General features: G+C 40.7%; 1 protein-coding gene across 1 annotated transcript in view; it reads right to left on the reverse strand.

Annotated features, from left to right (window-relative positions):
• Positions 1 to 3513: 3513 nt before the first annotated feature.
• The window catches only part of ncam1a (neural cell adhesion molecule 1a), a gene marked incomplete at both ends in the record, with an annotated part of 231176 nt that continues 211466 nt past the window's right edge, over positions 3514 to 23223 (reverse strand). The window contains 4 exons of the mRNA XM_083890080.1: positions 3514 to 3634; positions 8495 to 8896; positions 9557 to 9673; positions 11297 to 11504. Coding sequence (XP_083746206.1) covers positions 3514 to 3634; positions 8495 to 8896; positions 9557 to 9673; positions 11297 to 11504 — 848 coding nt within the window. The remainder of the gene's footprint in view (positions 3635 to 8494; positions 8897 to 9556; positions 9674 to 11296; positions 11505 to 23223) is intronic.

A 23223-nucleotide genomic window follows, 5' to 3' on the forward strand; every position in this document is an offset into this window, starting at 1 on the left:
CGTACATTTAAAAAAAAAAAAAACACCATACAGCAACGCATTCTTAAGGAAAATGATCTCTTAAATTAGACGTAGGTCGTTTTGTTTTGATAGTATTTCAACACATTGTTGTGTAGATTAACCACTTTAAATTAAATTGCCTCGATCTGCATGTTTATGTATAAAAACCTGCTTATTATGACACATTAATAACAACGTTTGTTGCTTCCGAAACTGCATAATATGAGATTATATGCTGCTGGTGCATGAAATGACAGAAAATTATAAAAACCTTCACAATGACCAGAGCGAGGCCTGGGTTTTATCGACGGACTGAAAATAAACGAGTACAATGACATAATCAGACTGGTTAGAAGATAAATAAATAAATTCACTCTCCTTAAAGTGGTTTCCTGCCTGCTTTCATGGTGCAGTTTTGCCAAAATGATGATTTAGTTTTCATAATTGAACACACAGACTGTTAGCGTTAGCTGCTCAGTGCTTATGTTCAGTGTTATTTCAACCGGAGGCAAAGCTAACACTCGTATAACCATGAAATAAAAGTAATTAAACTCATCAAAACGTCTTCTATTTTAACTTTTGAACACGACATTGAAAAAAAAAAGCAAGGTTTCCACTGGTGGTTTTGTACAATATTATAGAAATTCAGTATTTAAATTAACCCTTTAAGGTACGCACCACGAAAAAAGCAAAGGAAAAATTATTTCTTTGCATTTTTAATTATTTAATTTTATTTACTTATGATAACAATAACGACAATCAATATATATATATATATAGATAGATATATATATATTTTTTTAATTAGGCCCTACAGTATTTCAGATCCAGGCCTCTACCAAACGGTTGAGACATCTGTTCATAATAAACCTGGTTTGCATAATTCATAAAGTACAACATTCAGAGTGAGTCACATTAAGTGTTAGTGAGTTCAGCTTGATGCATTTTTCAATGAGATATAGTGACTCAAAGTGTGGTCGACCAAATGGTTGAGTTGTACCTTAAAGGGTTAATTTGAATTCGGTTCAAGAGAAAGAATTAAGTTCCAAACGTGATTTTAAACGATCGTGACAATCTGTAATAATAATAATAAAAAAGTTTAGTACATGAAGCATCACTGGAGGCACAAACTAATTCAAAGCTTAATGGCAAGATGGTGAAAACACACACACACACACACACACACATAGACAAACGTACAGTGAGAATACGATGACCGGAGGTGGAATTAGATGTTTGGTTATTCATGGTAAAGAAAGATGACACTGAATGAATAAGCAGTGAAGATTACAGGGTTAGCGCAGATCTCCATGGCAACAAATCAAACGTGACATTCAAGAAAGAAACTAGTTTGGCTGAAAATGTGACGGAAATACTTCTTGACTATTCTTTAGTCCGAACATTTGAATGTGTGTGTGTGTGGGAGAGAGAGGGAGAAAGAGATGAAGGTTCATGTTTGTATTTGGATCGAAATAAAACCTAATAATAATAATCAAAAAAAAAAACGAGCTGTGTCCCCTCCACAGGCTCCGCCCTCTTTCTTAAAGCGTTTAGTTTACAAGGGATGATGACAGTGAAGGTTATGTGGAGTAATCCTAACCCACCCAGACCTGAGAACGTCTACAATCAAACATCACATAGAGCAAAAGACAATTTTCTTTTTACAGTGTTGTCGTGTTTAAGAATCCAGGCCCAGTTCTGCTGTTTCTCTTTTCTAAAAAAAAAAAGCAGACAACTCTTATTTCATCTAGATTCATAATTTAATTCACTGTCGCTACATTAACTATACGACTAAAAGAGGAAACGGATGAACGTGAGGCCTGGATTGTGTTTATTTACACGCTGTCGTTTTTTTCTTTCTCATTGGTCCACTTCATGGAAAACAAATACCAACAAAAACACCTGTAATATTTGGTCACATACGAGTTTATGAGGACGAGAAAGTGACTGGGACATGCAGTAAGACACGATAGGCTGAGCTAACAGTTTAATTTAAGCAAAGTAAGGCATCACTTTTGTTTGGAATGTGACAAATTTGAGCGACATGACGCCTGGGAAGGAACACAGCTACAAACCTGAATCCTTTACACCCCAAACCTGTCTCTGATTTATGACATTTATGCACTTTATGAGCAAAAGTGTTTGCTTTTTCTGGGTTTAACCTTCATCTTGACCTTTAAATTGAGCCTCGGAACACGCAAGACACGTTATCATAATTAGTGCTCGGCGCGTTAACGTGTTAGCGGCGGTTACCGGCGTTAAAATTAGCCTCTAAAGTCACGCTAAACTTTAAAATCAGAGGCACACATACGCAGCACACAGGTATGGTGGTTATTTGTAGCGCTGCTCTTTTTCGTTTAATAAACAGACCGCTCCAGTTCCACTGTAGGCGCGCTAACGGTGCTAAAGGAGCTAACACAGCAAACGGAGCCAACAATACATGCAAGACACAGGACAAAATCTGAACGCAGCATAAAAGAGGCGACTGAAAGTATTACTACTACTATTACTATTTTCGTTTCTGAAACAGACCGCTCTGTAGGCATGCTAACAGCGCTAAAGGAGCTAACGGTGCCTGGACTCCGGTGCTGCGGCGCGTAAACATGGCGTCACGCGCGTCTTTTTCCAGTCAGTCATCATGTGTTAATGTGTGCGGTCCAGCACTAATTATAATCCAAAACACAAAAGTGTATAAAAACCTAATTTTTAAGGATCCAGAGCCGAAACCCATTAACTGAAACAAGCGTGCTATAAACCTTTCTCCATTGTCTTCCTCCGTCTCTCTCAGTTTAGTCGAACATGATTTCTGAACCAGAACATTTATGAGCTAAAAAAAAATCATCATCTAGAGGAACGTGTACAGAAATACAGTAACTTTGCAAAAAACAAACAAAACAAAAAAAAAACACACACAGGCAAGCTAACGTTCTACTCTCAAGCCCTGCCAAAACAAAACACATTAAAAAAAAAGAAGCTAAATAGGCAGTGACATCTGCACAAACACAACAAAATATGGACAAAAACACCCATACTCCATTACCACAATGACAACCACGCTGCATAAAGGATAGTGTTATCGGTAACGTGTGTTTACACGATGAAGTAAACGAGTAAAGCTACAGTTCAACCTTGGATATCTAGAGGAAAATAGTGTTTTCTATGTCTGTGTTTATCCATTTATTATCATGGGTGTTTTCAATTTTATTTTATTTTTTTACCCCCGTGAGAATTAAACAAATAGCAATTGACGAGAAACAAACTAAGGCATGTGCATGACGATTTTCTTTTTTTTTTTTACATTTTTCTGGTCAGAAGACACTAGACAGAGAGAAACCCATAATTTCTTGTCTATTTTTTTCCATTTTTGTGTTGCTTTTTTTTTTGACGGGGTGTCATGTGACAATGCTTTGAGGTTTCAGTGACTGTGACCCCGCCCTCAATTAACCTTAAAAACCCACACCCTGACCACCCTTCCAACCCCGACCACTATTTTTCTTTCCCGACGCGAGGAGGTTACGCTTTACTCTCGTTGCCGTTCGTCTGGGGAGCCTCGTTGGGGACCGTCTTCACCTCGTCCGTGGCGTTCTTCACCTCCGTCTCGCCTTTAGTGTTATCGTCCTGCACAATCTTCCCGCTGTGGGCACAGAAACGAGCGAGGGAGAGAATCAGAAAGAGAGGAGAATGTGTTTAGTGTAGTTCCCCTTCTCTGTCCCACACAGCTAAACTGTCTGAGCTGCCTTTTGTGTCAGTTTTCAAAGAAAGACTCGGGGGAAGCAAGAAAAAAAAAAATCAGGGGGAAAACATGCAAGATGCTTTGAGGGAATTTGTTCCTTCCTGTGGAACTGAAAGCATTTCACACATAATGGGATCAAGCTCACTATCCTAGCCAGACATCAAGTAAGGGTACATGGATGTCACAGCTATTTTCAAGGAACAATGGACGCTCGATGTGGAATGAGACAGCGCCAGTACAGTAGGCACAATGCGCAGAGAGGGGCAATGAAAGAGTGAGGAATAACCTACAACACAAAAACTACAATGCACAAGAGGATTACACGCCATCTGGACTGAGCCGCAACACAATGGGAACAGACGATAAAAGCGACACTCCACTGACGTCTAGCGCTCTCTCTCGTGTTAGCATGTGAACCCCTGTTGGAAACATTTGTAGTAATGAGCTGCTGCTGCTGCTGCTTCTATTGTGCAAAAAATGGTGCAAAGGTTGATGCACATCACAGCTGTATCTTTATGTGAACTCTCAAACGGCAGGTCCTGCTGACAAAGATATGATCTATGTAGGGTTTGCAAATTAGGGCAGGGACAGACCTATATACAGACTCCATAAATAAACCCCGAACCCATACTCTTCAGATACCCAACAGCCAAAATAAGGCTACAAAGTGGTCATGTTATTTTTTTTTAGAATAAAAAAGTTTTAAAACCTCTTTGGGAATATTAGTATTTCATGTCACGCAAACTTTGTGTACAGAGTGAACATAGTTTTGAGTGTGAGTGGAAAAAAGGGAAAACAGTTAACCACTGGGGAAGACAGATTCACCCAGAGAACTTTATATACGCTTTTGAAAAGTAAACATTTTCTCACACAGTAGTGGAAGTTTTAGCCCGAGGATACGAGGCTTGTGTCGGTGATGGGGGGAGCGTCTGACCTGACAGTGCAGGCAGGAGATTTGGGAGTATTTGCTACATACAGTATTGACACAATATCACACTGCACTTCTACACTACATAAACTACTTGTATCTTTTATTGCATATTTCATTCCTCGTTTATTCTATTTGTAAGTTTGGAGCATGTGAACTTCGAGAAGCTATTTTCATACACGCATATGCCACTTATACTGTAATTACTAGAGATGCACCCAAAATTCAGCCACGGATACATTTCGGTCGAAAAATGGCCAAAAAAGGCATTTTCGGTTTTGGACTTTTATCACCGAATCAAAACGACCGAGACAGGACACTGAGATCTGTCTATTCCCGCTTAGAGTCCGTCCAAGATCAGTTTAGAACACAAATAAAACGGTTCCAACAAGATGTGGAACAGCAGCTATTAAATGCTGTCAAGTCTCTTTGCACTCGTTATAAAGATCATTATTTGGATGTAGGGATAAAGCAGTGCGTAGAGAAACGACACAGGCTGCGTTGGATACGGAAAGCCTGCTCAGAGACGGAGAAGCATGAATATTAATCTGCATATCTATACACTACCGTTCAAAAGTTTTGGGTCACTTAGAAATGTCCTTATTTTTGAATATGAATATGAATATAACATTAAATGAATCAGAATTGCACTCTATACATTGTTAATGTGGTAAACGACTATTCTAGCTGCAAACTTCAGAATATGTACATAGGTGTATAGAGGCCCATTTCCAGTGCCCAATTTCCATATTTTCTATTCATTTTGATGAATAAAAGTGTGACATTTGAATGGTAGTGTATGATGTGCAATTGCAATCCCCCACCCCCAATTTACTGTTTTATGTTCCAAACTAACCAAATTGTTCTAACTGTGTGGTATAGTAGATGTTAACTATTTTACAAGTTCCCTGCTCATTTCAATCATTATTCGTGTTCTAAATCAGTCTGAATCTGTAAGATTAAATTGACAAAGAAAACACTCACACAGCCCAATCAACACATGATGTTGTTTTTTTCTCAACCCATCTAAAAACATTTGTTTCTAAAAAACATCCTGTTACCTAGAATGTTGCTAAAAGGTTTGCAGCCGGATGTTTTCTTTAAGGTGAGAGACTTCTTGTAATGTTTAGCGACAGCAGTATTGTTGCCGTAATATTTTGCATGTCATAAAGAGTGACGTGATCAATCATCTTACTGATTTAAACTGTGTGAGTCTCAGAGAACTACGGTGGCCTACGCATACCAGAAAGGACGTAATCACCCTTTTCCCAACTCTCTCTACTCGTCCGCTCGCGTCTTCACTGATGTATTCATCAGGTCTGTGTGCGTGCAGAGCTGTTTCACTTTGTTTTAGCGTAGCTTCTGCTCAAAATATGAAAAGCACTTCTGACTGAGCCGCTCTAGAAACACGGCGGGCACAAGATGGAGGCTCTTGTGAAGCTGAAGTACACAAACTGTTAAAACTGAACAGTTTTCATTTCAAAGTCCTGCCACTAAACCCTCCTATACAGTAAATACTCCACACTGGACCTTTTTAAGTTAAAAGTCTTTCAAGTGGCTGTGGTAACTATCACTCTTCAGTCAATAAACTCTGACGCGTCATTACTCTTATAACCAGTGCACTCTTATATGCACATTTTTATTGAACTATCAAAGCGCTCTCTCTCTTGAAACATTAAAAATGCTCTTAAAGCAAAATGCACTCATATTAAATAGATTGAAACATGCTTCTAAAACATTGTCTGTGTGTAGGTAGGGGGTCTATATCTGTGGAAATGGTCTATGAAGATACTTCTCCCACTCAAGAGAATAGGGCCCGGGGAGGAATACATCACTCAGAGATGCAATAAATCCACAAGAGGCACGACAGGGACGCTTCAGTGTTGGGATGCTGGAGAAGGAATCACCACTTAGATCAGTGGGAGAGTTGTGCTTCACATCTGTCACAGAGTTATGAAGAAAAATCTCCTCTTATGACAAGTCTGGTTATACCAAGGTGATGCTGAGCTGACAAGAGCCCTGCTTCCAACTAACTCTCAACATCGCCGCACTTCATCACTGACATCTTCATCTCTCCTGACCGTCCGGGTGAGCAAAGTTTGAGATGGAGGAAGGAGAGGAGAGAGAACTAGAGCGAGAGTGAGAGGAGTAATCGTCAGTGAGCCTCTGTAATTCATCTTCTGCCCGAGTTTTCTCATTATCCTCACAGGCTGTTAGGAATCAGGAACATCTGCAAACTCCTGGGGACAAGTCCCGCAGTAATAAGCCTTAATAACACCAGTGAAATAAAACAGGACTTACAACAAGAAATCACTTTAAAAATAGATTCTCGCTCCCTGATTTGTTCTTCGCGCCGTGTTTTTGTGTTTGCGATTCTGACCATGGGCGGGCCTTAGGAAGCTGCTTGCTGATTTGCTATTGGTTGTCCGGACGGACAGCGACTCCAAGCCCGTGACTGCTGTACTTCCTGTCCACTGAGCTGTCATTCCAAAACTCAGGAGCCAATCAGCAGGCAGCTTCCTGGTCAGAATCTAATTCCATACATACTTTTTTTGTGCTATCCTGATATTTTTCACGACTACATCTATATATCGTGTCTATCTGTTATTCGCATAACTCTCGTCCGATTGATTTCAAACTTGACAGGTGTCTTGGCAAGGGCACGATTAAGTGTGGCGCCAAGTTTGACGTTGTTTGGATTCGTAATGCAAAAGATATCGTTAAATATATTGGTGAAACGAGCACACATTGGCTTTCACCGCTCTACTGTAGCCACTCCCCCTCTTTTGGCTTAGTTTAAGTTAATGAGATAAATCAATCAATCAAACAAAACTATCTGATATTTTATGTCCCATGTACAGTTTTAGGTGGGAAACAGTGGCCATAGCAATAAACACAATTCCATCCTTCAATATGCTAGGGCTAATATGGCTACAATATATCCCAGAACAGCATTCAAACACAAGTCTTGCCCATAATGATGCAGTCATTTGTTCAAAACAGAGGTGACTGAAATGTGAAGGAACATGTATTATAGCAAACATCGATGAATGGGAGGATGGTGACGGAGCATGCGATGGCGGCATCCCATAGAATGTGATGTTCGTAAAGGAAAACCTCACCCATGAACCTGGAAATTTGAGTTTCTGCTTCTAATTGTATATTTTCTTGTGTTTCTCTGCCATGCAATTTAACCCCCGTCGTCATATATATAAAACAAGTTGGCACAGTATAAACAGATAGCCCCCTTAGCTTTTAAAGACTGGGGCATGTCTGCAATTACAACCATGCTCCCTTTTTTTAAACTGCAATTAGATATCTGGCTGCAATTGTTCAGGTTTAATGAAGCTGCTGTTGGCAGAGACGCTGATACGTCTGCCTCTGGGTCTGTTTCTTACGACATACATACACTGATCTCGGGATGCCAACCCCACGGCATCCGAGATGGGTCCCCTGTGAATTAGCACATTAACGGTGGGAAACTTCATTGACTACACACTGGCTATTTAGTAGTATTGAATATTCCCTTTATTACTCTGATGTTTCTTCAAGGGGATTTTGCCCTGGAAATGATAGCAGCGATGGGGTAAGTGGATGACAACACTTAAATGTAATCAAACGGTCTGTTACCCTGAGCAGAAATATAGATTCTACCCATTTAAACACTGTTGGACACATTTTGGCTATTATGTTTGAGCCCTATTCGACAAAATCATTGACAGTAGTTTTGTAGTTCTTGGACATTTTCAGGCACACGGGTGATTTTTTCCTTTACATATGACTGATGGAGGGGTTTAATGTTTGGGGGATGTTGAAATGAAAATTGTTCATACTCATTTTGGGCTGTAGTGGTTGAGTCTGTGCTCGGTGCATTGGGGGGATCCTTGCTCGGGCCGTCTACTTGTAAGTCCTTATTCTGGCTGCTGTCAGGGGCTTTGACATCAGGTTTGGCGGAGGGTGAGCTGACTGGCTCTGAGACAGGGGGTTCTGGGTTGGGAACTTTAGGGGCATCGCTCAGGTCGACGAGGGGCCCGACATCAGGTTGGGAGTTAGGTTTTTGAGGGGAGGACGTGGGAGGGGCTGCTTTGGTTGGGCTGGAGACACTGGTGGTTAGCGTGGTGCTCTCACTAACAGGGCTGCTCTGTGCCGTGCTAAAGCTCTCATTGAGTGAGTTAGTGGCAGTGCAGGGGAGCAAGTTTACCACCGTGGAGGTGGAGTCTGCGGCTGCAGCAGGCCTGTTTGTCAGGGAGCAGAAACCAGGGAAAAGGGAGCAGAGGGTTGGAGGGACGGGGAGTGAACACAAGAGGGAAGTGTATAGAGCCACCAGGAAAGTGAGGGAGAGAAAAGAAGAAAAAAGGGCAACAAGAGAATAATAAAGGGGGATAAGGGAGAGTGCATATCAGGGCATAAACAAGGCAGAGTGAGTGCTACAGTGCTGCATTGGAAAAAAAAGAAGAAAAATCTACACACAACAAAATGTTAGCAACAAAATATTTGTGGAAGGGTAAACAGAAAAATAATATAACAATAAACTACAAAAAGCAGGAGGGAGGCTGAAGTGTGTTGGTCTAAATCCAGTCTGGGACCAGTTTTATTTAAACTCTTGAGATTTTCTAATGACGTTCTTCTGACGAAACTCTGAATTTAAAGTGATTTGATTTGAACTTTGAGGGTTTTGTGAAAGTCAAAGAACCATAACTATAACGGTAGTAAATAATGCTAGATAGAGAGGTTTAAGTGTGTGATTTGATTCTGAGGTTATAGCTAATACATTGCAATATTTCAGATTATTGCTTATTTTATTTCATAAAATAACAGTTTGCTAATCCAAAGATCAGCTCTGATACTCAGGTTAAAGTGTGGGACACACCGTGCTGTGCTCTTGGCCTACTTACTCAGGTTCTGTCAAAGGCGTGGTCTCGTTGGGCTCCGTCGGACTCCCTCCCTCTTGGTTCGCCACGTTCTCCTCCTCAGTTCTCACCTCAACAATCGGTTCTTTAGACTCGTCTTTCCTGTTTTGCGAGACGATAACTGACAGTTAAAAGGAGCGAACCCTGCGCTGACTTTTAGATCACAGTAGAGCTCAGGCATACAGTTAGGTCACACAGGCATATGACGGTGGTATCATACACTTCTGCTCCCCCCCCCCCCCCCCCCCCCCCCCCCCCACCTCCAGTGTGTGACAGGAGAATCTATTTAAGGATGCATGCTGCTGATCAGTGGCATTGTACAACAAATCTGATTTGTCCCTGCGTAGAAACATGCAAACACACTGGCTGTCAAACACCCGCTCATTCTTTCATTTCCACATCTAAACATCCTCCACCTGCATCCACCTGCAGGCTCCGACTGTAGCTTTCCCCCTGGGGCGGGTTTTTGTCTTTTATCATCACAGCGCTCTGCGATGAAGCGGCACTTTAAAGTGTTGGCGTGCTGAGGGTGACATGTTTAGATCTAATGTGAGACATCACGATTCACTCTTAATAAATCTCTTTCATGTGAGCTGTTGGGCTTAAATATTTATTTGTTGTGCTGTTTTTCCGAGGTGCATGGCTGGAATGACGGCAGAGTGTATTGAACGGAATATTAGATCAAACAAAGGGCAACATTGTAAAACAACAGCAAAAGCCTCATTAAATAACTTTTATGTATTTATTGTAGGCATTTCTACAGAAGAGGATTAGGGTCACAATATAAATATTGAGTTCTGACTTTAAACTTAGAATTCTGACTTTAAACTTAGAATTTTGACTTTAAACTTAGAATTCTGACTTTATTCTCAGAATTCTTTATTATCCACCACTCCAACATTTATTATCTGTGTGCTGTTAGGTGTTGGGTTTCCCAGAGCATTGTGGGAAAAGAAACGCACTTAAAAAAGGCTGCGTTTCTTTTTTTCTTTCATAATGACGACTAAAAAACGACTAAAAAACGACTCGACCAATTTTCATTTAATTTCATGGAGTGACAGATGAAGGGAAAAACAATTTCCAGGAATCCAAGCAAATCCAGGAAATTGATTTTCATCTTTCGTTAACATGGAAATATGTGAGCCTTGGCCTAGTTAGCCTTCGAGCTCGGGTTTCTCGGCTGTAACTTCCATCTATCTATTCATCTTCCATCGCTTTATCCTCCGTATGAGGAACGCAGTGCCGATCTCAGCTGACATAGGGCGATCGGACAGTTTGCCAGTCCATCACAGGGCCACAATTTAGTGTCCAATTGACATAATCACCACATTGCATGACTTTGGACTGTATAAATGTATACAGTATAAATGTGTCTGATTTATGTAAAGCTCTACTCGCACTGCTGTAACATGCAATACTAATTTTACCATTAGAAAAATGTTTTTTCCACGATATTCTAATTTATTGAGATGTATATCAGATTGTGTGATGTGGCAGAGGGCGCCCCGAGTGCAGCTCGGCCTTCGATCTATTTTGAATGCCCTCTTCAGTCAGTAATATTTTGTTGTTTTTGCTCTGATAACTGAGGATTCAAGCAAACTGGACTATGTCACATACGATTCTTTCTAATTTGATTGTAGGAAACAGTGACAGCGCCCTGCAGCTTCAAAAACAACCTCACATCACACATCACTCATCATCAACCCTTAGAGGATGTTGACTCACGTGAACGCTGCCTTGCCCTCCTCAATGTCCTTGCTCTTGGCTCCAGGTCCAGTCTTCCCGCAGACGTTGACGGCGATGCACATGAGGAGCCCGCACTTGTTGAGGAAGTAGCACGTGACGTCGATGCCGATCAGCAGCAGGAAGAAGGCGACGATGAGGATGCCCACGATGGCGCCGGTGCTCAGGCCTGAGGCGCCGCCCATGGCGTCTGAAGGACAAGGACAGGGACAGAAGATGCGCAAGCAAAACAGGCAAGAAAAGGGGGGAGGAGGAGGAGATCAGTTTAAAAAGAGATGGAACGTGAAGGAAAGGGGAAAAGAATGAAAGGTAGAGACAAAGAGAGACAGATAATGACGATGATGAATGCAGTTCTAATCTTTTAATAAAGTGCTTCAAGTTTCATCTGACAAGACCTCAACTATTTTTTTATTCTTTTCAGAGGGAATGAGGAGGAAAGTAGGTCAGAGACACAAACTCCAACACAATAAAGCCTTCATTTTCACTTCCATTAAACCAACTCCATGTGGCTACTAAAGAACCACTGAAAGATGAACAGTTATTCAGAAACATTTCAGAATTACAAGGCTGTCCATTAGGGTTGTTGTGAGGGCATATTTCAGTCCTTTATTCATCTTCTCAAAAGTTATATTCTGAGGAACCTTTATAATTGTCAGCAGCTCTTTATCTCTACATATGCCAAACGTCATCACTTTGTTTAATTCCCCTTTGAGGGCAAAGAGCGTGAAGATTATCCTACAAACACAGAATAAACAGGATTTGAGGGTCCAGAGCAGTTCATCTCAGCTTTGCATTTTTGAGCATAGCTTCTTTAGCTCTCTCCACACGTTCTGGCATTTGATGAGATTATGTATAAATCCGCGCTAATAAAATAACAGCTGAATTTCCATCTTTGCATTCGAGCTGCAGGTGCATTTTTTAGACGGAATGAACCCTACACCAGTCAGGTTCAGAGGTTTTACAAATGCTTATTTACACTTGATGAGAATCAATCCGTTTGAGCGCAAGCTACTTACCGCAACAGACTGGAAACCTTTGTGTTTCAGCGCTTACTCACTGACGCTCTGCGCTCAATACGTGACCCTGACAAAATGTGGTTATATATAATCATATCAGTCGAGGTAGCGGCGACATGTTTTTTTTTTTTTTATCACATCTCCATGAATCTGTGAAATTGTCTGACACACGCATGCATGTCATTTACACTCTGCTCCTCGTGTGGGTGACTCCTGTTGTGCTGTTGCTACGACACTGGCACACAAGGAAATCATTTCCAGAGTTTCCTTGGCTCCCTCCGTCGTTTATATTACATGGTATACTATTAAGACAGAATTAGCACTTCTCAGTTTAGTAATAAGAAAACATAAGAAACAACCACTACATCCATTTCCTGGGGGAAATCTAAAATAAGAGTGAATGACATCAGGCTAAATCTGTCGCACCTTATCCTCGTATATATCTCAGTCCCTTTTGAGACAGCGTGATATGCAGCCCCCCATATCAAGTGGCAACCTTGAAGTTGTCACATGAGAGAAGATGAAGGGACGGCATCGAGGTGGAGCTGGATGCAGACGAGGCTTTAAAACGTGCCTTCGTAATCACTCTCATGTGATATGCATTTATAGTATAACACAAACTGAAATGCTCAAGCTAAATATTCACGGCTATATCCCAAAAATTCAAGTGCAAGTTATAGATCACAGTCTTAGGCCCTGTTTGGACCATCCTCATGTAGAATAAAACGCTGTTTTTGACAAGTCGGACAGTACAAATGTGTCTCATTTGCGTAAAGTCAGTCGGAGCATGACAGCAATCCCAGCTCTACTCGCGCCGCTGTAACATGCAATACATATTTTGCCATTAGAAAAATGCAATCATATGATGATCAGTGCAAATGCGTCTGTACCCGGCTCTACTCGCGCTGCTGTAACATGCAATACTAAATTTACCATTAGAAAAATGGAATTGTATGATGATCAGCGCAAAATCATGGTGGTGGCGATATATGCATGGGTGGTGGGCTGGGCTGGGAATGTGTCCTCAAACTGTCTCTAAATGTGTTTTCTGTAATCAGATCAGATCACTGAGGATGGTTCAGTCTTGCAATTAGTGACCAAACATGATCTATAATATCACTGCAATACAAGCAAATGAAATCATAATAAGCGCTCTGCCCTTTTGTGTTACTATTTCTCAAGAGACAGACAACACCAGTGAACTTAATATCTATTGAAAACATTCAGGCTTTCAGTGCATCCACTATACTATTTGTTATGTTCGTCATGAGGCAGAAAAGATAGAGGTCACCGCTCGCAAGTGTTCTTGAAAACTGTCTGAGGAGAATGTGAGCACTTTACAGTTTGAGAGCCATTTCTTAGTCAATGCACACCAATTATATCCACGTACACCGACAACCACATTAAAAGGGTTTTGGAGCAGCTCCTCACAAATACTGTAAGTTTGCCGTTTTGAAGGCTGTCGCATTCACTGAAACGGTGTCAAATGGCTTTAAAGATTAATTAATCAATTAATAAAACATGCACACACATGAAATGATGGACTTTGTGTTTCTGTGCCCATTTACGTGATTTATTGTTGCTGTCAATTTAAACCCTGGCTCGGTTTATTTACATCCATGCCATTAATTTTTCATTAGTCCAGTTTATGTCATTTATTTACAATTGGCATAAAATTTGCAGACTTTTTACGAGTTGACAAGTGCCGCCTGAACGCACCGTTAAACACCTGACTGACACAAATTAGGGCAAATAATGGCCACGATCGACCCGGGGGCCGTTTGACGCGAATCCTGTAAAACGTGACGGCGCCGCAGTGGAACAGAATTGAAATTGAACGATCATTCCTCTTTAAATGAGTTGCTGGTTCATGTTTGCGTTCACTGCACTTTGTATGGCAGGTATTTTCACAGCTCACACCTGTCGAGGTGTAAAATTCAACACCTTTTACTGTATACACAGTCCTTAATTTCCTTGGATGGCTGTAATCAAAATGGCAGGAGGATGCCAGCTGTGTGTACTTATACGTCGGTGACTGAAGTGTCGCAGTCAACACTTGTATTTCCTCTGCCCGTTTGCTTCATTTGCATTTTAACAGGCACAATAAATCATGTGGCATGTGTTCAGGGCCGGGGGGCTGGCGAGGGTTGTCACCGAGAGAGAGAGAAAGCACAAATCTATGTGTCAGGATGGACTTCACAAACATTTCTCTTTACAGGCTTGTCAGGTACAGTACTGAGCCACTTCCCCCCAGAAGACTGCTGATAACAGGCTGCATGTGATAAGCCTCAATTCTACAGGAAAAAAAACACACCACACGTTTGCCTGGAAATCAATAGCTAGTTACAGCGCGCACAGACGACAGTGATGGAAAAACCTTCAAATTGGTTTTCCATATTGTATGAGCTGTTTTTTGCTTTGCTTTTACATGTGTATTTTTTCTTTGTTTCAGCAGTTGTTGTTGTTTTTTTAAAGTGCTTTATAAATAAAGTTGGATTGGATTGGCTGTCATTATCACCCTGAAATTTCTGTTAATTCCTTACAAATATTTGTTTATGGACTTTGGATGTTAAAAGCATTTTGATTCCTATTATATTCAATTTGAAACATTTGTTATTTTGTTCTATTTTACTTTTTTGCTCCATTTTTCCACATACTATTATGCATATGTTTATATTTTGTACCATGTTATGTACCAAAATTCTGTTTTGATGAACATTGTAAAATGACAAAATGCAAGTATATGTTCATTATTTTATTCCTCTGATACTTCACATGCAATTGTATTCCTCTACAACATGTCCTATTGGTGTTATCCCTCCCTATTAATATAATTAATATTTTTAAATAATTTATTACGATGCCATGTCCTTTATTGGCATAGCTTCTGTTTATTTAATTATTACTGTGTGTCTCTTGTTTGATTGCAGTAGAACCCTCCACTCATTCAGACAATACAGGCTTTCTACTCCAATAAAGGCTTTGCAAAATAAATCAAACGCACCTGTCAACTTCACAGGTGTGTTTGTTTGACGCAGCCATAAACACAAGCGCAGTCAAACCTCGAATTAAACCGTTCATTAAGCTGCAGAGGCTGTGGTAAAGTTCATTTTGACACCGCACGGTGAGGCAAACACGTTTTTCTCCACAGAGACTGGAAAAAAAAAAAGAAAAAAAATCAAAGGATCGTTGTCTATGCGCTGAAGTGCAGCGAGGATTAATTGGATACACTGCAGCAGCAAAACCCCCCTGTATGTTTGGCACAGCAGACATGTACAGTATATAGTAGAGGAGCAAACATCTGCAACAGGAAGAAAGACAGTATTTTAGATTTGATTTCACGTGTTACATGTTAAATATGACAGGCAGCAACTATATCACCGTCGGTTGCATGAATTTAATCTTGCACTGATCATTTATAACCGTCTGCTTATTATTCGGCCGCCGTAGCACAAATAATTCCACCCTTGGAGGATGAAATAAAGTGACATTCGTCTTCTAAACCCTCACTGGGGACTGCAGCAAACTATTAAATCGCTTCCACTGTGTTTGTGCGATGCATCCACATCATAATCATCATCCCGATCGTAAAAGCTATTAATTATGGATTCATAAACATAAAAAACTCCCACGTTCGTTAACACGAAAGGGGAAATATGTTGAATTAATTCAGACACAAGCTAATTTAACATGAATCAAACTTGATCCTTGATTTTCTGTCTGCATTATCGTTTAAAAAAAAAAGCGTTAAAACAGACAGATGCATGTTTTTAATGTATCATGTTATTCATATTTTAAATAACAGGGAAGCTTTTTCCAGTTTTTCATCTTCGGCTTTTGCACTGATGCCATTTCCAAGTGTCTGACTCCTCCATCACACCAGAGCTCGGCCACAGTGTGGCACTGCACCCACATTAACACACACAAACTGACTGGTGGTGCTGACAACAAACTCCATCTTTGACTGATTAAGATTTTTGCAGATTCCTCATGCAGGATGGAGCGTGTATGCGTGCGTGCGCGTGTGGCTGGAGGGAATTTCAGACGTTTAAATTAATATTTCAGTCACTGGCAAAGCAACAGGCATTACAAACTAATGAGTACACTGGCACAAGCAACTCGTTTTCACATAGCGTGACGGCTGAACGCAGTAACGGGGGGAAAAAATACCTTCATACTCAATGCATTTAAAAATTAGATTACTGTCAGCATTCTTATTGTTTTATTATGCCTTTGCTTTGTGCAAAATGATGTCGTCAGAACAGGAATATGATGTGACACATTTGCATATCAAATAAGCCGCACAGAAAAGTATAAAAGAGTATTTGTTTATAGGAAAATACAACATGATGTAGCACGGGGGATCCAAGGTGATATTGGGGGTTGGGGGGGCGGCTATAGTGAAAATCAAACGCACCTTTCTTCAACAATACGTGATACCAAACCACAACCACAACCATTTTTCTACTCCCACCTAAAACATACACTACCGTTCAGAAGTTTGGGGTCACTTGTACAACCTTTTTTTGGTGTTTTCCATTAAAAGTCACACTTTTATTCATCAAAAGAGTTGCAAAATGAATAGAAAATGTAGTCAAGACATTGACAAGATTAGAAATAATGATTTTGCTTTCATCAAAGAACCAGCAAAACTGTTTTCAGCTGTGCTAACATATTTGCACGAGGGTTTTCTAATCATCCGATAGCCTTCTAACGCGATTAGAACACAATGTACCATTAGAACACTGGAAATGGGCCTTTATGTACATATTCCATTAAAAACCAGACGTTTGCAGCTAGAATAGCAGTATACCACATTAACAATGTATAGAGTGTATTTCTGATTCATTTAATGTTATATTCATTGACAAAAAAGTGCTTTTCCTTAAAAAATAAGGACATTTCTAAGTGACCCCAAACTTTTGATCGGTATGTGCACTTCGTCGTCATCTAATTCTCATACAGATATCTCATCATCAGGCTGGTGTCCTGGGGCGCTGTCAGGGTTTCTGATGATTTCCATCTCCAGTGCGTACAGTAGCTGATAATAAAATGTAAGGAGGATCCCTCGGCTACTCCCTGTTGCAGTGCCCCTACCTGTCGCTTCATTATTGCTGATTTGAGCTTAAATAACGACATCCAAGACCAAGACCACTTTACCATTTAAACAAATTGGAGGGCGATCTCAGTCTATTGGACCGCACAGAAAATCTCATTAATCACATCCCGCTGACAAACTGTGTGTAAAGAAACTAAATCTTAAATTCCCGGAGAACACCAGGCAGCTCCCCCGTTACTCTGCATGCAGTGGGTGACTGCACCACTCGCCTCGGGGAGGAGAGGGATTCCTTTTATATGCGACGCAAGTCTGGTGCGAAGCATTTAGATGAAGACCCTGATTAGTTAAAATGAAAAGCACTTAGCACTGATCAGCACCACCATTACTCAGCACGCGCTGATGAACATCGGGAGGGACCAACGAGTGACAAAGTGCACCTCAAGGGTGCCGTAAACACTTATTATCTTAGTGACAGAGCCTAGTGGAGATGGAGCAGCCGTGCCAAGGATAATAAACTGGAAGAATTCAAGTCTCATCTTGATCCCAGCCCGGGAAAACGAGCGAGGCCAGAAGGCCATAGCTTACAGGGACAAACTAGTCTAAAAGCAACAACCTCAAAGGTAAGAAAAAATATAGATACTGTATTTATACAATATTTTTTCCTTTTGAGATTATCCTGCCCTCAGGGGTATGCGCTTGGATGAAGTTATTTGGTGCTTGTACATCCTGAGAACACTCGCCGAGAGCCTCCAGAGGTGCATTCACAGAGAAGCACCCACTCCTAAGACTCCCTCTAAGGGTTTCAAATTAAAGGGAGGAAACCTTTGACATTTTTGCTCATGAAACTGGTTGAAGTGCCCTTTGCAACAGACTAACATTACTTCAAATGAGCCTCGGCGGGCTTCAAATAGAAAAACAGCCATGAATACATGTCTGATAAGCAAGTGGCAACAGAAATGCCTCCGCTTTCTGTAAACAGCGAAGGATGTTGCTACATTTCTACACCACGCTAAAATTCAACAACAGAAGTTATATATATATATATATTTGCACAAAAATATATTTAAAAAAATACACATTAAGCATGATGACAACACGTGCGACACTTAATTTGTTTTCAGTCAACATCAGCCAATTTGCACCACGCTATTTGCAGCACATTGTAATTTTGGGTCACACTTTGCTGACATTTTCTTGATGAATTAATGCTAAGTGGGTACAAAAACACATATTAGGATCGCTCCTTGTCCTTTAAAGCTGCAGCGTGTAACTGCTGATGTTTTTTTTCTGCCTCTGCGAAGGGAAACGATGCGAAATCATCATCTGAAATCAGCTGAGGGAGCGTCTGTGTGTGTACAGCAGCAGAGCAGGGATGGGCGGGGACAAGTGTTGAACGACTGGGTTTTTTAAGCAGTGAAATTACGCTCTGAAAATTTGCATGAACTGAAAATTGTAATGATCAAAACAGAGAGAAAACAATCACATCTGTCTGATTACTGAAAATGTATCAATGCTTTATTAATTCTCTCACATTGAACTGTTGTTGATCATGGCTGTGAGTGATGTGACTTTGCATTCCCCTCACCTCTCATGACTCCACCGCAATTTAAACACAACTTTACGAACAGACTTAATTGAGCGCTTCGAACCACTTATACTTTGCATTTGTTGAATAAGAATAACAATAATTCTCAGCTTTTTTTTCCACAAAGACTGCCACCCCAAGAAAAACAACAGAATTGGTCGATTGATGAGACACTGTACGTTTACATTTAACAAAAAACAACAACAATAAGCCTACACTGGCATGTAAATCGTGACCCTTCTGTGTCAAAGGTGGAACTAGTTTGTCATCGAGTCACAAAACTGCACAAAGAGCGAAACGATAGGTTAGAAATCACAAGAGGAATTTTTCCTCTTTTTGCTTCCAGATCAAGTGTTTTGTTGCATCTTAAACCAACTAGGACTGAACTAAAAAAAGGCTTTGAATGACACTGAAAGACAACATAATCCTGCCAATCAGGAAGCAGCACATGTTGGCATCGACTGTCATCGCATTTTTGTGCTGATTCTGCACAAACATTTAAGACGCAGATTTGCGTAAATTTAGCTTGTTTGCTAACTATAGCCCCTTTCTCACTAGCGCGGCATGCCTCGGCATGGTTATTTTGCGTTTCAATTCGCCGCGACAGAGCAGGTAATAAAAAAAGTACCAGCTCTGTCCAGGTTCCAAGCAAGCTGAGCTGCTTTACGTGTCACTAGTTGGTGTGTCGCATGTAAAACGAAGTCACGGCAGCCGGGCAGTGATGACTCCGCCCACAACCACACCGCGTCGAGGTGAGGCGAGCTGGGACCACGCAGTGGATATGTTCAAATCTTTCAGGTTGGAGTTGCAAATGTGATTGGTTCTAATCTGGATTTACTTGCATATGAAAGAGTTGTTTGTTATCAGATTGGAACACGTTAGCATCCATAGTTTATATATATAAGGCTCAGAAGCCTATGTCGCTTCGAACAAGTAACTAAACATGATTGTATCTTTATTAAATTGCATCTTTGAGCCAAGCATATATATGTACCCTATATACCTCACCCTATACATATACATATATACATATGTACACATATATATGTATCTATATAAAGTAAAAGCTCTGCTACCCAGAAATTAATTTCAATTTCAAAATAAACTTCTGTGCATCTTATTCCTCTTTTGTTAGTCACGAGGATGAAAGCATCTGCTAAATGCTAAAATGTAAACGTAAATGACGTCACATTGTAAAGCCTCGACACAACAGACGCTGTTTGAAGTTTATATTTGCTATTTTTTTCCTCCCGAACTGTATATGAGCTCTTCGTCTATTCAGGCTTTAAATCTTCTCGCCAACATCTGGGTTTAACAGTCCTGTGGTGTAATGCAACGCTGAATGCAGAATACAGATGTTTTGTTAAAGCTCTGGAAAGAAAATAGGGGAGGAGTGGCTGAAATTCGCTTCATAATCCAAACCATGAAAAGTCAGTACAAGCCAGCGCTGTGTCACACATCCGCGTATATGTACAATAGAACAGCTTTTTTTCAAGAAAACAAAAAGAAAAAAGACATTTTATTTCAACCCTACAATGGTTACATGGAAATACACTAATATGTACTTACAAAAATGTCTCAGAGAATAAAATAATTTCACATTATTGAAAATGAGTTTGTCTTTTTTTGAGTGTTTTAACAGCTGCGGCATTTGCGCGTTTTTAGACATTAATTCTCTGCTTTTCGGGTAAAAAGAGAACACGAGCGTCAAAATACACAGCTGAATTCTTGCCTACCAGTTTGAAAAGAGTATGTACACTTTCACAAAACATGATTAGTTTTTATCTGCATGACCCTCTGACCCTCTGCTCACAAGGCGGTTACGTAACGATGTACTTGACGGTGAGTGGAATATGCAATCTTGACGTTAAAAAAGAATACTTTGAGCGTGATCAATATTAATTTATCTCCGTGTTTGTTATCTTTCCTCAGTTTTGTACAGCGAGACTTTTCAAGCTTGTGTCCAAAAAAAACAAAAAAAAACAACAGATAACCAGGCACAGCATTTTCACTCAACACCGAGTTAACACATTCATAATGCTCGGCGACCGTGGGGGGGGCGGAGCTTCAAAGCAGCTGCATAGCACATTTATGAACACTGGATCATGCCTTGTGTCAGCTCTCATGCAGTTGTCATGCTAGTATGTCATTTGAGGCGACAATTTTGACGATGTGTCTCGATAATTTGTCATTAATTCTTAAAATAAAAATCTCTTTGCAATTTGTAGAACTGTAGACACCGGAAAACAGTGCATGGTAATCATTATTGTATGTATCACCCCTCTTAAGATGACATTTAAGGCATTATGAATGTGCTAACTATCTAAAACAAAGCAGCAACACTGTTATTTTTTTTTTTACATTTGATGTCAAAGGAGCACCCATGCCCGAGTTCTAACAGCAACAAAACCTTCTGATAAGTTTGCCCGTTCTGTTTCTATTCGTTTTTTATTGACATGAAAAGTAATAACACAAAATTATTAACAGAATCTAAATTCCCCAAAAGTTGAGAATGATGCAAGTACTGAGCACCCTGTAATAACATCATGAAACCAATGTCTTGACTCGTCATCTTTTTTTTTCTTTTTTTTAAATCTTGTGTGTGGCTGCACAAGGGTCAAAAAGGCATAGAAAGCAAAAAGGGGGTCTGGGGCCCAAAGATTTCACAGGCTCAGACGTTTCCTCTTTCTCGTCGAAAAACAAAATCAGTTTATGAGAGCCAGTGTGCGGCGAGCATGGACAGCAGGAGAGCTGCCAGACTGTACGTGACACATTGGCAACCGAGGGTAGCTGCGGTCGCCGACCAAACAGCGAATACATACATGTCAATATCCACACGGAGGATTTGCGGCGATAATAAGCAGAAAGGTGTGACAAAAGAAGGAAACAGACAACAGAAGCACAAAGAGAGAAAGAAATTTGTGTGTATGGCAATGTCATGGTCCACAGGTGCCCAAGAAGACCACACATGACGACAGGAAGAGGAAGTAGGAGAAAGAAAGGGGGGGGGGGAGATAGAGAAATAGGTCAGAAATACAGAATTGCAAATCTGAAAGGTTATCAGAGACTCAACTGAGGGGATTTGAGGATAAAAGCAAAAAAGACGTCATAGCATGTTAGTAGAACGGCAAAGCGACGCATGGTTCATTGGCAAGCAGGAGGTGAAAGGTCAGAGAAAAGAAGGTCGATGAGGAATGGGAATGGAAGACGACACACAACACACTGCACTCGTCACGCCGACGCTTCATACAAACAAGGAGGGGGTTTTTTAATCGGTCATGGTGCAGATCTGACAGCAGAGTTTAAGATAAGACACATGACAACCTGGATGTGAGGACACATCCGTGGGACTCCAGCTATTATCTCTCATTTGTGATGGCCAGTGGTGTAAGGCAAGGAAGGCTGTTAGAGTGATCGACAAAAACATATGATCCCTGTTTCCAATTAGTGTAAGCCTGCAGAGTAATGACGCTGCATTGGTTTTGCTGGTGCAGCATCAAATACTCATTCGCTGTGCAGACACAGCAGCACGACACGGGGCGTTCATTCATTTACATAGACAAATGACTTGTTGTGTAAATTTGAAATTATGACTTTTTTGCAACTTTGCGAGAACCATTAATCAGAAACCGTTTCCTCATTACGCTTATCAAACAGCAATCTGGCCGGCATTACTTACTGTGCGTCTGTTTAAGAATGCACTCGCGGCGGCAGATCGCTGCCATATAAATGACCTTTTCTAAGAGACACGGTTGGACAAAAAAATGATTTGTCACATTCATCAAATGCACATTTTTAAAAAAAGAAAGGAGTGGCAGCTCTGTTGTGTTCGTGATAACCGTGATTGGAACTATTTTGAACACACTGTTCTTCTCAAAGTTATTAAAGCTCCCATAGAGTGGTCCTATCGCACATATATGTGAGTTTTGGAGGTCTTACTTTATGTTGTGATTGGCCAGCCAACGAGAGCTTTCCCAAATATCTTGTGATTGGCCAATACCTGAAAGTGACGTAATTAGCATGTCAGCTCTCAGATGTCTTCGTCACGTCCCTTTTAAGCATTTGACCCAGAGTCAGAAGACTCTGTCGCAAGTGAAAAAACCTCCACAACGGATGTTATTCTTCTTCTGTGGTTCAATGTACGCAACCGGATGTGCCCGGACTAGTGCCCGGAGCAGGAGGATCTGCTGTTCAGGAGACGGGATCCTTATGTCACGATTCAAGGCTTTTTCAGAGCACTAACAGAGCC

Source organism: Microchirus variegatus (assembly GCF_963457635.1).
Source record: "Microchirus variegatus genome assembly, chromosome: 5".
NCBI classification, from domain to species: Eukaryota; Metazoa; Chordata; class Actinopteri; order Pleuronectiformes; family Soleidae; genus Microchirus; species Microchirus variegatus.